The following is a 15,679-nucleotide window of genomic DNA, read 5'->3' on the forward strand; positions in this document are numbered from 1 at the left end:
GCCATGTCGAATTTGTCTCAAAGTTATGGATGTTCCAGAAATGCGCGCCAAAAATTCCACAATAATGTACATATAATTATAAGAAGCTTATATAAAAATAACTAAATATAAAATATAGGTACTACTTTCATTTAGAATTTTCATTAATTGAGAACAGAGAATTCTGAACAAAATAAAAGTAATAAAAAGTTGACTTGATAATTTTCGCAAGTGTAATACGGACGATTTTTGCATAGTCAGTTCACTTCGTTTCGCTTGCGTCGCTGGCGAAATGGTTGTGTTTTCCCGTACTCGCCCACGTGAAGCAGACGTCAGCTAAGCGTGCTTAGTCACATCTGCGTATTCGAATTGTTAAAAAGTTGTGAGGTAAATAATGATCGAAATTCTTGTAAGCGTTTTCAAATTAAAAATTCCCTAATAGATTTTTTGATTGACAGTTAGTTATTACCTTATTGAATTGAGCTCAGGGGCTTCATTAGGAAAATGGCAAAAAGAGTACAACCAGCTTGGAATCCTCCAGAGCGAAAGAATGTCCCGGTTTTGAAACTTTATAATAGTTTAACGAGACAAAAAGAAGAGTTTGTGCCTCAATATGGAAATAGAGTTTTGTGGTACAGCTGTGGGCCAACAGTTTATGATGCTTCTCACATGGGTCATGCACGGTAAGCTTGAAATATGCTTACCTGTCACTTACATTTGTTTGAATAAAAATTGCATCATCTTTGTTGAACCTCTTGGTGTATGCTTGTTATAAATGAGTAATTATAATTCATATTTTAGATCATACATATCATTTGATATAATGCGAAGAATTCTTCAAGAGTACTTCAATTATGATGTATTGTATGTTATGAATATCACAGACATAGATGATAAAATAATTAAAAGAGCCAGGCAAAATCATTTATATGATACCTATATCAATGAAAATAATAGTCTTGAACAAATAACAAAGGATGTTGCAGAAGTCATGCTTAATTTTGAAGAAAAAATTAGGAAAACAACAGATCCTGATAAAAAATGTATGTTGGAAAAAATGCAAGTAGTGTTGCAAGAGTCTATAAAAAAACTAGATTCTGTTATTGATCAAAAGAATAATGAATTTAATAGAGAATTTAAAGAGGTATACAAATTAAATTACAATTTTTGCCAATTTATTAAGCAGATAATCTAACTTTTATAAATATATTTTTAGACTCTATTAAAAGATATCAAAGATCCACTTTCTGATTGGTTAGATAGCAAAAAAGGAGATACAGTTGATGAACATTCTATTTTCAATAAACTTTCACAAAAGTGGGAAGAAGATTATCATGAAGATATGAATGCCCTAAATGTATAATTAATTAAAAATTGTTCCATGTATATATTTAATCTAACATATCACTAATCTTTCAGGTTTTAAAACCCAATGTTTTAACGAGGGTTAGCGAATATGTTCCTGAAATAGTTGCATTTATTGAAAAAATAATAGCTAATGGTTTTGCGTATGAAAGTAATGGCTCAGTATACTTTGATGTTAAAGCTTTCGATAAAAAAGAAAAACATTACTATGCTAAACTAGTACCTGAAGCATATGGTGACACTTCTTCATTACAAGAAGGAGAAGGTATGGATGATATATTTAATTGATCAAATTCAGACAATTTTTATGGTGACTTAATCACTTTAATTTTTTTATTATAATTCATTCAATCAATCTTTATATCTGAATTACAGTTTTGCATAAGGACAAAAAGCGTTGATTTTATTCATGAATCATATATTTTAATTAAAATAATTAAAAACTTTTTCTTATTTTAGGTGATTTAAGTGTTTCGGCAGAACGATTATCGGAAAAACATTCAATAACTGACTTTGCATTATGGAAAAGCTCAAAAGCTGGTGAGCCTTGGTGGAATTCACCTTGGGGTAAAGGTAGACCTGGTTGGCATATTGAGTGCTCTGTTATGGCATCTGCAATTTGTGGTGGGAGCTTGGATATTCATACTGGTGGTGTAGATCTCAAATTTCCTCACCATGACAATGAACTTGCCCAAGCTGAAGCTTATTTTGATAACTCGCATTGGGTCAGGTGTGAAAATTGTCTTACTTAAAATTTTTGTATTATGATTCGTTTTGATAGCAAGGAAAACTTATTTTTGTAGGTATTTTTTGCACTCAGGACACCTCACAATTTCTGGTTGTAAAATGTCCAAATCATTGAAGAATTTTATAACAATTAAAGAAGCACTGAAAAAACACACTTCTAGACAATTGAGACTAGCCTTCTTGTTACATTCTTGGAAAGATACATTGGATTATGGAGATGCTACTATGGAAATGGCTGTACAGTACGAAAAGTTTTTAAATGAATTTTTTTTGAATGTAAAGTGTCGTATTAGAAAAATTAACCATGGAAAAACCATTGAAATATTTGATAAATGGAGTGAAATGGAATTAGACATGAATAATAAATTCTTTACTGCTAAAGATAATATTCATGCTGCTCTATGTGGTTAGTTTATTTTATTTTTTTTTTAAATCAAATTCATTCAAAGATTCAGTATTCATAATTTTCTTTCTATCAGATAACATTGATACGAGAACGGCTCTTGATGTTATTAGAGAATTAGTGACGAACTGTAATATTTACCTGAAAGACTGTCCCAAACCAAATACACTATTACTGCGTGATATTTCCGTTTATATAACGAAAATATTAACTATTTTTGGAGCCATCTCTGAACATGATTCAATTGGGTTTCCTAATGAAGGAGATATATCAAGTGCAAACGTAAGTAATTGTGATTTTTTAATTCATATAAACCTAAATTAAAATCATGAAATTCTTGATTTCATAGCTCGAAGAGAAAGTAATGCCGTATCTCGAAATTCTTTCTGATTTTCGAGAAAAAGTTCGAACTCACGCGCGCACATTGAAAGCAAACGATATTTTGACCGAGTGCGATCGTTTGCGAGATGATACTTTGCCGAATCTCGGTGTGCGATTGGAAGATGACAGCGGCTCAGGAGCTCAGATAAAGTTGGTCGATCGTGAATTATTGTTGCGTGAGCGTGAAGCTAAGAAAAAAATTGAAAACGCAAAAGCCGCCGAAAAAGAGAGGAAAAAAATTGAAGCTGAAAAAGCAGCAGCTATAAAAGATGCACAAAGAAAGATTCCACCAGAAGAAATGTTTCGAAACGAAGAGGATAAATATTCGCAATGGGATGATAAGGTATCATCATCAGTAGTTTTTAAGTGTGATTGTAAAATCCTTTGGTTGTTATTATAATGTTTTAATTAATTGACTAATTTTAGGGTCTTCCTACACATGATGCTAAAGGCCAAGAAATTAGCAAAGGTCTTTCCAAAAAATTGCAAAAGTTACAGCAACAGCAAGCAAAAAAATACCAAGAGTATATTGAACAAATGAAGAATCTTGCTTTAAATGAAGGTAAATGAAGTGAAAAAAGAATATTGTTAGTGACATCTATGACTAAAGATTTATGTAAATTTTTATAATCATTAACAATATATAACAGTGTTAAGTCGAATGAACTGATGCAAAGTTAATGTAACTTTTTCACATGAAAGTATTTTAGATAGTCTTGTATAAAAATATTGAAATTATTTTAGATAATTTTCCAAGACCCACATAAGGAATAAAAACTCACTAATCTAGAAATTTTTTTTTGATTTTATTAAAACCCTATCATTTAAAAAAAGCTCATGCCAATATGATAAATTAGAACTTTATTATTCTGAGATATTTCTTATATTGTTCTTTGGCAAGTAAAAAATAATTTTTGAAAGAATTTTCATTATTGAAAAGTATATAAACATGATCATTTGTTCAAGTATCATTTATGGATGGCCCTAAAATATTTTCTTTTTACTCTCCCGACAAATTATCTGTAACGAAATAATTTTGTGCATACCTAGTATACAAGCTAATGCATTCAGCCAATAGATTGTGCAAATTACACGTCATAATCATGGACGCATTTATGATTACCACGAACTTTATAACAGCGACCAGCGTCTTCATGCCGATTGGTCTTACTGTCGGATTTGCGTTTCTATTGGTCCGTCAAAACAAAAAAAAGGTAGCGAACGATGACAAAGAAAGGCAATGAATAAATCGACCATTTTTCATGAGATTCAGACTGCAAGCGCCTCTTGCTAATTGCGATCTCTAGTACTTTGATTTAGTGAATGTAGTGTGTTCATTAATCATTATTATATTAATATCAGTTATTTTGTTATTAACACCGACAACAAATCTTCTATCTTTATACTTTGATTCGGAATACTGGACTCAAACAATTTTGGATAACACAACCTGCCCAATTTTTATTGATGTTACTAAGTTTACCTTGTGTAAGTCGAAAAAATTGTTAAGAAAATAAAGATATGTTCATATTAAAAAGTTTTCTAATCATGGTTATCGATCATCTTAAATAGAAATAACTCCGGTAAACACATTTCTGTGTTTCAGATTTTTAAGTTTTAAGAAAAAAAATTGTTTCAACAATGCTTTATAATCCCAAAGACATCCGGGCTTTGGCTCATGATAAGCGTCTTCATCACAACCAACAAAGTCAGCTGACAAGAGGGAGCATTTTTAAAATGCTGGAAACGGGTGTTTTGCATGATGAAAATGAATTGGTAAGTTAGTACTTCATGATAAGTTTCAAAAATATTTCTTAAAGTATTAGAATTGGATTAGATGAGATGATGAAAATTGAATGTTTTTCAGAACTTCACGATAAGATTGAGTCGATATTATGTGGATGAGGGTATTCCGCACCTTGTTTACATTGATTTTGATATAGATGTTTTCAACACTATATTTTCAAAACAAGACGAAATAATGCATTATTTTAGACAAGGTGTTACCAGAACGATTTGTCAAAAAAAAAATATTCAAGTTTTTATTGTTGCGCATGCTTCAAAAACAGGATTCTTAATTTGCTTTCATGATATTCAAACTAAATTCCGAGTGTACATAACTGGTTCTACATTTGAAGTATTGATTAGCACTCGTTTTGATGTATATTCTGAATACAATAAGTTTTTAAGAGGTGATTTTGATGGGTGTACTGGCAATTCGTACACAACTTATAATTCGTACGACTATGACTCATCTGATAGTGACTATTATTAGCTGCTGGATAATTAAAATCATTATTTGTATGATTTCTTAATTTTTCAATTTTTTAATAAAATGTAACATTACAAATACTATTAAGAATAAATACATGCAAATTGGGTGGAACATAATATGTCATTCTTTGAGGCTTTATTTAAATTTAATTGATCAAGTGATCATATCTAAAATGTACGTCATATTTTATCATATCATATTTTAAAATGTATGTCATAAAAAAAATCAAAAGAAATACAAGTGTATCAATTTTTCAATATTTTAGGAAATGGTACATTTTATTTTTGAAGTTAACGTATCATGCAAAAACATAAAAATATAATAATTGCATACCTAAAAATTGTCATTTAATGGTTTAAAGTAGTTGATCACTGAATAAAGGTACCATATATTGAATCAAAAATTTATAAATTCATTACTTTCATGCAACGCATGTAAATTTATTTACGTACAAGATCAAAATTACTTTTTATGATAAAGATAAATGATATTTTAATTTAAACCTGAACTTATTCTTATTAATGAATTAAATTTGCATCATAGGTTACTTGACTTAACTAAAAACTAAAAAAAATTATTAATATCGTTTTGTTAAGATTAAATAGGAGTTAACATGGGCAAAATAGAGAGATTCTGAGTTTGATTGGACCATGTAGCCGCTCCAAGGCCACTGATGCCTGCAAAAATGCGTGTATTTTGTAGCTTACATGCATTTTTCAAAACTGAAAATTTGTTAAAACTTATTTAGTTTGCTTGATAAATTTAACTTAGAGTCTTTAGTTAGTCCTTTTTTGCGTTCATTTTACAAAACTTAGTGCTCAATTATTTATGATTGTTATTCTAATATATAAAAGATGCTAGCTTAGCGGTTAGAATGTTTAAACGCAATTATTATCATATACTGATTTCGAATTTAAAAAAAAAATTATTTGTCAATCTATTAAGTGCATTTTTAGTACTCTTACGTTTAATGATAATAAGTATTCATTCATTGAACAACTCTGCATTCAAAATTTTCGTATTTTTCATGTATCAGTATTCAAGTTTTCAAGAGGGCACTAGTGCGTTTCTCGATAATATGCAGTTATTGTTACACTTAGTATCCTGGAAGTTATGCCAATAAAAGCTATACTAAACGTAAACGTAAATTGTTTTAGATAAAAATAAAGTGTTCTTTCAACAACCCTGTCCTGACCGAGTTGCTGAAAAAATCTATAGATTAAAATGAATTTTATACAAGCATATTCCTCGCGCCGAATACACTAAAGCCGAATGATAATGCTTTGTTTTAATAACAGATCATAAAATGTCTGTAAATAAGCAACGCGAGTATTACATTTCAATACCACAAGAAAACATTTTTCTGCGTATATCTCATCTTGCAAATAAATTAGTAGGTATATATTTACAGTTTATAGAGACAAAATACACGGTACTTAGTTCACGATCCTCCCGTACCGATATTTTGGCGCCATTTTCTCATGCATGATGCATTTTATAATATTGTACCGACATCTTTTGTTATGTATCATAAAGATGAACTAATAAAAATCTACAAAAATGAAACTGTATCATCTATGTTATCTATATGATACTTTACCGTTCGTAATTTTAACTTGGATTGGATTTCCATGGGTATTCCCATTATCCGCATTGAAATAGAATTATGTTTTTTGATCTATTTTAATTTCAATAAGTATAATCTGATTTTTAACCATAGGGTCAAAAAACAATTTTAGTTTCATACAATTTTATTAATACAGGAAATACGAGTAAGCGACTAACAAAATATATATACGATTGTGAATATTGTTATTCTCTTATTCTATAACTTTACTAGTGTAATTTACCAGTTAAAAATCGTATAATTCATACAGGTTTTTAGAAAATGATGAGCTTTGACCCAGAAAATTATATAGATGAAGAAAAAAAACTTGATCGCTATATTCAGTTTACCTTGACAGGTAATCAAGGTTATAAAATGTTGACCATTGGTTTTCTTGAAGATGATGATGATGAATGGGTACGTTATACATTATTAATGCTAAGTTAATTCTATTATCAACTGATATGAATAAGAACAAATATTTTTTAATTATTTTCAATTGTTCGAATTGCAAGAAATCAAATAATAACAAATTTTTTAGTGGTTCACATTAAGACTTACTCGATATAGATCAAGAAAGGATCAAGTTGATTTTATGGATTTCAGTATTGAGGCATATTATAAAATATTAAATACGAAGGAAAAAATTTTTTACTGCTTACAGAATGAAATAATAAAAACTATTTGTCAAAAAGATGACCTACAAATAATGATTGTTAAGGATGAAACTCAAGATAAATGTTTAGTTTGTTTTCACGATGTATCTACCTCTTTAAGACTGCATATGACGGAACGTACTTTGAATTCCTTTATTAATTTAAGAAGTGAAGTAGATCAAAAATATGTTGAATTTCAAGAAGACTTTGATGATTTATCTGACAATGACTCTGAATATAACTCTGAATATAACTCTGAAAATTCACCTGATTATTACTATTAATTTTTAACAATATTTAAAAATAGCGGTTTACAATTTTTATAATATTCATGTTATGTATTTGCCATATAATTTACCTGTTTAAAATGTATAGTTATAGTAATAATGTAAGAGTTACCTAAAGGAAAGCTTTTTTGGTTTACTTATAAAAAACTTGAAATAATACAAAAATTATATATTTTTCATTTTTAATTTATGAAACATAAGTAATACATTAATCACAAGTTTTTATTTTCAATTTCTGATTTATGATATTCTGATACACAATATTTTTCTTGTATTAATAGTGATTTCAATAAATTGAATAGTTAACTATTAAGCAGCTTTATAACATATATTTTTTATAGTTCATTTAGATGAATTGCAATCTAGGAGCAACTTGAATGCAAATTTATTGATTGGTCAATAAAAAACTGTTTCAAATCCAGATTATTGAAATTATAAGTAATTATTCTAACGAACAACTATATTTTCATCTGCTTTATATTTTTCAATCTGGAAATCATACTGCTACAAAAAAATTTACATGCCAACTAGAATAGTGAGAAAGTTACTTACATAAATTCTTGAATTGTCTATCACACATAATGTCAAACATCATGATCAGTACAGCTTGATCAAAAGTATAAATAAAAAATTTTAACAATTCAAATCATCATTTCAGAATCATTTAATAATTTTTATACTCTGTTTATTTCATTGACGTACAATATTATTTTTTTGTTAAAAATTTTTTATCATAAATGTGTATTAAATTTTAACAAAAATAAAATAGGGTCTCACAAATGCTGCATGAACATCTTTGATTATGTCAACCATTTCATAAGTAGTAATTTGTACTCTTTGTTGCAAATTCAAATAAGAGTTACTTAGGTGACTTAGGTCTATGTAAGGAGAACAAAATCAAACTTTAATTACGAGAAGACCATGCGATGCGATGTAAAAGTGTTGACAAGGTTTCGATTTTCTCTTAAAATTTGATGTAATAATTGTTAAAGAACCGAATTAAAAAATGAATCATTTTTTGCATGGCAGATTTGCGCGAAAAAAAAGGTATTATTTGATAAGTGTACGCGAGGCTCGTTGGAAAAGAAAAAAAAGTTTAGAGACATGGGTGGAGCGGCTTCCTTGCGGAGAGCATCAGACAGTCGAAATCCCTACAGATAAAAAAGGTCCAGTGGCACCCCGAGAGCTTTTATCTGAATCACCCGCGCATGCACAAACTGTGTACAGTAGAGAGAACGCGTGTATACGTATACGAATGAATCTTATACTTCACCCCAGAGAATTTTTTTTCTCTCTGCGCCCTTCTGTGCCGAGGAAAAAAGTGCGGGGTAGGCCAGCGAGCGAGCGAGCGAGAGAATCCTTTCGTTTCTCCCTTGGCTTTTTTTTCGTTTCTCTTACCCCTAGCGGCGATGCGCGAAAAAAAGGGCTACGGTGCGCATATTATACATGCGAGTATGAAAGTTCGGGCAGGCGCTTGCATACATTGTGCTGTTGCGTCAAGGTGTATAAGGGCAGGCGCATTATGCGATGCCGCAACACAAGGAACAAGCAGAAGAAGAAGAGAGGGAGTCAAGAAGAGACAGAGAGCAGATCCGCGTCTGCCTCGTTCTTTTTATTTTGCGTGCTTTTATTTCTCGCCTCGCTAGCACCGATACTTACGTATTCTTTTATTTTTCAAAATAAGCTGGTCGACACTCTCATGGTAAAATATGGCCAAGTTGGACTAGCCGTTCATCGTTGAGACAATTTTTCGTATTTGTCGCGTATTTCGTAGGAGCGCGCGAGCGAATTGCAGCCATTGCCAGAACGTAGAATCACGTTCGAGAGTCGATGGCAGACGCAAGAGCGCGAGACATTGTCCACATGCAGCATCAAAGCTATATATGATTTTAGCTTCGTTGCAGTCGAGCTGCGCACACCGATGAATCAAATTGGCCGTGAGACACATACTCGTGGCACAGTGCGCGATCGGGACGGCAAATATATATAGCAGTGCTGCACTCGCAGCAGATAAGGCGCGATAGTCGCGTCCGTGGACAAATTACAAGCCGCGCAAAGTCATGCCTCGGACGAGGACCATCGACGCTCCCGCGTTCGAGGAGCAATTGGAGAGGAACAAGGAGCTGAAGCGCGCCGACGTCGAGCTGCTGAGGGAATGGTGCTCGAAGAATCCACACCTGCCGAGCGACATCAGCGACAACGAGCTGGCCCTCTTTCTGCACAGCAATTACTACGAGGTCGAGCCAGCCAAGGCGAGCATCGACACCTTCTACACGTTCAGAAGCCACGTGCCGGAATTTTTCGCCGATCGAGACCCCGTCGAATCGAGGGCGCTGCGAAAAATGTTCGATACCTTGTAAGCAAAGTCGTTCGGGCGAACGTCCGAGTCTATCTATTGCGCACTAATTTAAGATCGATCGCATGCACGCATAGGTGTATGATAACGCTGCAAGGGACGACGCCCGAAGGCTACGCGGTCATGTTCGGCAAGCTGCTCGACCGCAACTCGGGCAATTACAACTACGACGACAACATCCGCTACTTTGGCATGAGCGTGGACGTGCTGATGCACGAGAAGGGCAGCCTGAGCCCGGGCCTCGTCATAGTGTTCGACGTGGAGGGCGCGAGTCTGGGCCACGCGGCCCACTTCAGCCCCTCGTCCTTCAAGAAGTTCCTCTTCTACCTGACCAAGGCTCTGCCGGTGCGTCTCAAGGCCCTGCACTACATCAACACGAGCTCGGTCATGGACTTTATGCTCACGCTCATGAAGCCTTTCATGAACAAGAGCTTGATGGATCTCGTGAGTATTCCTTGCCGATTTTCAGCCCGACCATCGATCTCGCTATATGTCCACGATGGCCATTATGAAATGCGCGACCTTACATCAAGCCACGCATCAACTATGTGACTGCGCGGCGATATTAATTTACAAATTGCAAGGTTATTCGTTCATACTGCCTCGTCATGCATAACGCGACGAATAGCTGCTGTATCTCGACCGAGTTGCCGTTGCTAGTGTGCGTATGTGTGCGTATGTGTGCGTGTCCGTGCGAGCGCGCTAGAGTGCCACAACGGCCGTGGTCAGCATTACCGATCTCGCAACGGCTCTTGTGTGTTGGCGATGTGTGAGTTGGAAAATTATGCACTCAGCACCGAGCACGACTTCGCGAGTACATTATTGTAGCCATTAACTTCGAGGCACGCGCACACAAAGACGAGCGATGCTAAGAATCCTTTCGAGTCAAGCGCACATTTAGATCGCTATCAAATTATAACGTCATTGACCGTTTATGGCTCACATTACAGTTGCATCTACACTCGTCGCCAGAGAGCCTCGACAAATTCGTCCCTCTGCATATATTACCGAACGAGTACGGAGGAAAGGCCGGAGCGCTGCTCGACTTGCACAAAGCCCAGATAGCCAAACTCGAGGCCTACAGGGACTGGTTCCTCGAGGACGAGCGGAGCGGACGAGTCGACGAGAGCAAACGCATCGGCGAGCCCATGAATCCGACCAAACTCTACGGGGGATCGCGCGCTAAAGCCAATTTACAAAAACTCGACATCGATTAAAACCTCGTCATCGGCCGCCAGCGACTTTCAACGCATTACGTAATCCGATCGACGCGCGGCTATTTATACGCGACTTTTTCAAACTGGAAATCGTTCACGCGACCAAATTCACTTTGGAATCAAAAATTTTGCGACGCGATGATAAAATTTACTCGAGCCGAGGGGTTTCGTCGAAACGCGACAATGGCATTTGCGAAGAAAAATCCATGGCCTACGTATTTCGTGGACACGCCAGATAGCGTCGAGCAGTGACAGAGTGGTGGTGGCTCTTTTTTAATTAGCATCGGCCCGAGAGAAATGTATAGTTCGACGACGCGATACGCACTCCGCCTCGGTGTTTCCTTACTCGAGGGGCGCGGCTCGCTTTTCCTTCTTTACGAGTCGCAGTGGAGTGTCTTGCGGAGGGTGCGCTGCACCTACCCCATAGGCACGCGGATTAATGACTCGCTCGTCCGCCAGCCGCGCGTCCATTTCGCTGCTCGCAACAGCAGAAAACTGTGCGCGTGCACTATACCTTACGATGTCGAGCGAGAAGAAAACCCTTTTCAACTCTGCCGCGAGGGCAAGAGCGAACAACAACGAGACAACCGAACTGATATTCAACAACGTATATTGCCTAGCCATTCGACGGGGGAATGTACAAGGAGCATCTCTCGTTCCAAAGCAGACGCCAAGGTGAATTTCTAATGCGTTGTTCATGAAGCAATGCTGCTGCCGACTTTGACACGAGCTATTTTCATATTTTTATATAATTTGTTACACTTGACCCGTGTATACTTGAACAATGGAATAAAATTATATTTTCCTCATTCAGGCAAAGTAAAATTTATGTGCTGAAACCCGTTTTTTTTGCATAACAATCTTTGATCCGAATGCTGTGTTCTTTAATTTTTGGTAAATTTTCGCGAAGGCAGGTACCGCGTAGCCTTATCGCAAAAACTTTCTTGAAGATATCCAAATGAATAATCTACCAGTAATGACTCTCTCTCTTCTTCTCTTTCTCTTCATTCCAGCGAACGAAATTACCAACATGCCTTTTTAAAAAAATGTACCCTCATTTTTCTTGCAATCGCCACTATACATAGAGAAGAAGAAAAGGCTTTGAAAAGTTTTCCTCGACGACATATTTTCTCTCGCTTTGGAAATCGCATTGGCTGCGCAAATTAGCTTGGAACAAAGAATAGAGCGCGTGCAAGTTTTTCGCGCAAAGCTCCTCTGATAAATAAGCAATCATAGCAGAGGGGTGGGTTGATTGATGCCCAGCCTATATAGATTTAAAAGTACTGCTGCCACACAGCATTATTTATAGGCATGCGTGCATATCGTATTTATAGCTGCGATAGGATTTGTATGCGAGGGATGAGACAGACGAGATCCTTTAGGATTCGAGATGCAAAAAAGGATCGGTGTAAAAATTCGACCGTGACCCGAAATGCAACGGGTAAAGTTTAGTAAAGAGCTCTTGAAAAAACACAAGCCAAGTTGAAATAAGAATAAAAAGTAAAAAACAAAAGTAGCGCGTTGAACCTGTCAAAGCCTTGCATACGCGAGAGTCAGATCTCTCTTTTTTTCTCTCTCTCTCCCTCACTCGTGTGCGTAATTTCGCTTAAAAACACAATTAGCCTTTCAGAAGGGGTATATAAAGCTACAGCACGCGCGCAATAATGTGGATCGTAAGGCTTTCCCCGGGGTAGCAAGGGTGATGCACAAGACTGCTTAAAAAAATCGTTACGGTGCTACTTTTTTTGTGTCAGGGGTGGTGCGCTCAGGCAGCCCCTTGGTCCTCCGCTTCTTTCTTTTTTTTCTCAACACGCTCGCGGGCTTTAAAACGAAGACGTGTCTCCGGTTGATATTGCTTCTCTCGCGGGGTGCGTAAGCAAAAGAGAGAGAGAGAGAGAGCAAAGTCAGAGTCGAGAAAAAGAATAATCTCTCGTCCTATGCTTATACACGAAGCGCGTTAGAAGTTTTAATGTAATTACTTTCTCGCTCGGCTCGCGATATGTATACATGGCCATGGTCGAGCCTACGGTTGCTACGTTGCACTGCCAGTCTGGATAAGAATGGGTGATTCATCGAAAAATTTATTGTTTAGAAAGAATGAAGCTGCGTTTGCACTCATGATCATCATCTTGATAGGCGTTATAATCGAAAGAGGGGTTCGTGGCCAGACTTACTTTTAGCGAGGGCTTCTTTTTTAATCCCCAACTCGAGCCTTCATTTATTGTTCAAAGCTTCCGTGACAAATAATATGTAAACTTAATTTTGCTATTGAATGATCAGTAACGTTTTTCTCTTAGTGTGTTGAGATATTTTTTGAGTTATCACTTACCCTTTCAATTTTTATTAATACTAATGTTAATGAGGATACCCAAAATGACGACTTCCAAAACAAAATTATAATGTAAAACACAGTATCATCTTTTTATAAATCTGACTTTCCAAGGAATTAATTTTACAATATAACAATTTTTCTGTTTTCGAATCAGTCATAGTTTTACGAATCGCCTTGGTCGTTATTTTAAATTCAATTTTCAACCGACATTTTCATTTGTTTCGTTATTCATCTGCAACAATACGGTGACTTATTTTCATCAAGCCTATTGTTGTAAAAAATAATATAATCAATATAGTATTTCAATCATTTTATTTTCAAGAAAAATTTTATTTACAATTTGTTCCCTTTTTTATTAATGTTTACTATCGCAATAATTAGTCAAAATGTAAAATAACAAAATATATATAACTAAAATGAAAAACTCAAATATCTCAACGTTTTACTGTAAAGTGATAAAAAATGTCATTATAAAAAAAGTTTTTTTTACAAACTTGCGAAAAAACAAACTTTTTTCATGATCAATTTTATTCAACAAAATTTTATTGCAAGTAAATACAGTATCACTCAGTACTTGAGATAAGATTAAATTCAAATAAGTAAACATTAACGATCATAATTTCAAAATATGCATTGCATTTCAAAAATGCATTGATAGCGAATGTAAATAAACAAGTCATACTTTAACGAATAAACTCAAGGTTTCATTTAATTTCGAGATTCGAATCGAAGGCGTAAAGATTCCATTTAAAACGGGAAAAGGAAGTAGAATTGTAGAGAAGCAGACACACGCGTAGTGTCGCGTGCCAACGAGCTCGCTTGCTGCTGATTATTGGCCCCTGCAGCAGGGCACGATACCATACTCTAGCGCTAAATCGTCCACAGCTGCGTGTACGTCTTGTGCACCTATACACAACAGTATGTATATATAGTATATGAGTATTATAAAGATCGCTAAGAGACTCGTGTCTCACTCCCTCAATTTTTTTCATGTTTTAAAGGTAGCCCGCGGCGCATATAGTGTGATTTCGATCGCACAGGTTTTTTCTTTCATTGTACCGTTTCTGAGTTTATATTTACAAGAATATCTATCCAAGTTCTTTTTTATAATATTGTTTTTGCTAAGTAATTGTCATATAAATATATTTTTTCAATTATTTTTCGATCATCATAGCAGATCAGTCAATGCATATCAGTTTTCGATCATCGACTCAGCATAAAAACTTTATCAAGATGCTTATAATTCAGGATAATCTCATTAAAATTGTTTAAAATACTAACTGGATTTTAACTAAGAAGTGTCAATGATCAGTCAAACCATCATTAGTTTAATAGTTATATAGTCAAAATATACTTTTGATCCATGATATCTGTGTCGTTGATCGCGAGGATCGCGTTCTTTAGCTTTTTTCTTTCATTGCTAAAGATCATTACTCGCATGTCTTTGGAGAGCTTGCATATATGTTTTATAGACTCTCTCTCCTTCTCTTTTTCTCTCGAGTACGTAGCAATGAAAATAAAAGCAGTTTGAATCTTTTTTTTCGTGCTTGCGCGCGCTTTGTAGAATCTATAGAGACAGAATCTTTTTTTTATTATTTTCTTTCGCGCTTCGAGCTCGTTAAAACCCCGTGTATTGGGCGTGTCCTTTTTACCTTCTCTCTCTCTCTCTCTCTCTCTCTCTCTCTCTCTCTCTCTCTTTCTACTTTGAATTAAACATCCCACCCGCCCGCGAGCTTCAATCAAGCTGCGAGAAGCGGCGCGCGCACGAGCGCAAACTTCGTTTTCTCGAAGCACCGGCAATGTCTCGAGCTCCCAACTCACCCCCTTCTTTTTTAGAGCGGCTATATATATTAGTTTGAGAGGGAAGGGCGAATAAATGAGAGAAAACGCTAGACGACGCTCGAGCCCGGGAAGAAATTTTTTTTTAACTTTCTTTTGCTGTAGAAGAAAGAGAGAGAGAAAGAGAAAACAGCTGAGCTTTTCTTTTAAAATCTTATATCGAAAGAGGAGAGTCATTCGAATTAAGAGTACTGTGAAAATCATGTCGAGGGTTACGAGCACAACATGCCTTGGCT

At 35.3% G+C, this 15,679-nt stretch overlaps 3 protein-coding genes across 6 annotated transcripts; all 3 read left to right on the forward strand.

Annotated features, from left to right (window-relative positions):
* The first annotated feature begins 115 nt into the window (after window positions 1-115).
* On the forward strand, window positions 116-5,266 carry LOC106659246 (cysteine--tRNA ligase, cytoplasmic). Of its 3 annotated transcripts, XM_023459858.1 has the most exons (12): window positions 116-366; window positions 438-662; window positions 781-1,123; window positions 1,196-1,336; window positions 1,399-1,609; window positions 1,804-2,074; window positions 2,148-2,497; window positions 2,571-2,776; window positions 2,844-3,218; window positions 3,302-3,437; window positions 4,482-4,651; window positions 4,743-5,266. In XM_023459858.1, the coding sequence occupies exons 2-11, from the start codon at window positions 484-486 to the stop codon at window positions 4,487-4,489; spliced, it is 2,220 nt and encodes a 739-aa protein (XP_023315626.1). In that variant the 5' UTR covers window positions 116-366; window positions 438-483; the 3' UTR covers window positions 4,490-4,651; window positions 4,743-5,266. The 3 variants fall into 3 exon arrangements, with proteins under 3 accessions (XP_023315626.1, XP_014237173.1, XP_023315625.1); XM_014381687.1 differs by lacking the exons at window positions 4,482-4,651; window positions 4,743-5,266 and having other exon boundaries at window positions 422-662; window positions 3,302-3,668; XM_023459857.1 differs by lacking the exons at window positions 4,482-4,651; window positions 4,743-5,266 and having other exon boundaries at window positions 3,302-3,668.
* A 1,521-nt stretch (window positions 5,267-6,787) lies between these two features.
* Window positions 6,788-7,708, forward strand: LOC106658397. Of its 2 annotated transcripts, XM_023459870.1 has the most exons (3): window positions 6,788-6,952; window positions 7,028-7,173; window positions 7,298-7,708. In XM_023459870.1, the coding sequence occupies exons 2-3, from the start codon at window positions 7,039-7,041 to the stop codon at window positions 7,694-7,696; spliced, it is 534 nt and encodes a 177-aa protein (XP_023315638.1). In that variant the 5' UTR covers window positions 6,788-6,952; window positions 7,028-7,038; the 3' UTR covers window positions 7,697-7,708. The 2 variants fall into 2 exon arrangements, with proteins under 2 accessions (XP_023315638.1, XP_014235809.1); XM_014380323.2 differs by having other exon boundaries at window positions 6,788-7,173.
* A 1,817-nt stretch (window positions 7,709-9,525) lies between these two features.
* LOC106658964 (alpha-tocopherol transfer protein-like) lies at window positions 9,526-12,101 on the forward strand. The gene is made up of 3 exons (XM_014381194.2): window positions 9,526-10,055; window positions 10,133-10,499; window positions 11,006-12,101. Exons 1-3 carry the CDS (start codon window positions 9,760-9,762, stop codon window positions 11,270-11,272), a joined length of 930 nt encoding a protein of 309 aa, XP_014236680.1. The 5' UTR covers window positions 9,526-9,759; the 3' UTR covers window positions 11,273-12,101.
* Window positions 12,102-15,679: the final 3,578 nt, after the last annotated feature.

Source organism: Trichogramma pretiosum, unplaced genomic scaffold, assembly GCF_000599845.2.
Source record: "Trichogramma pretiosum strain Unisexual culture from Peru unplaced genomic scaffold, Tpre_2.0 scaffold16, whole genome shotgun sequence".
Lineage (NCBI taxonomy): Eukaryota > Metazoa > Arthropoda > Insecta > Hymenoptera > Trichogrammatidae > Trichogramma > Trichogramma pretiosum.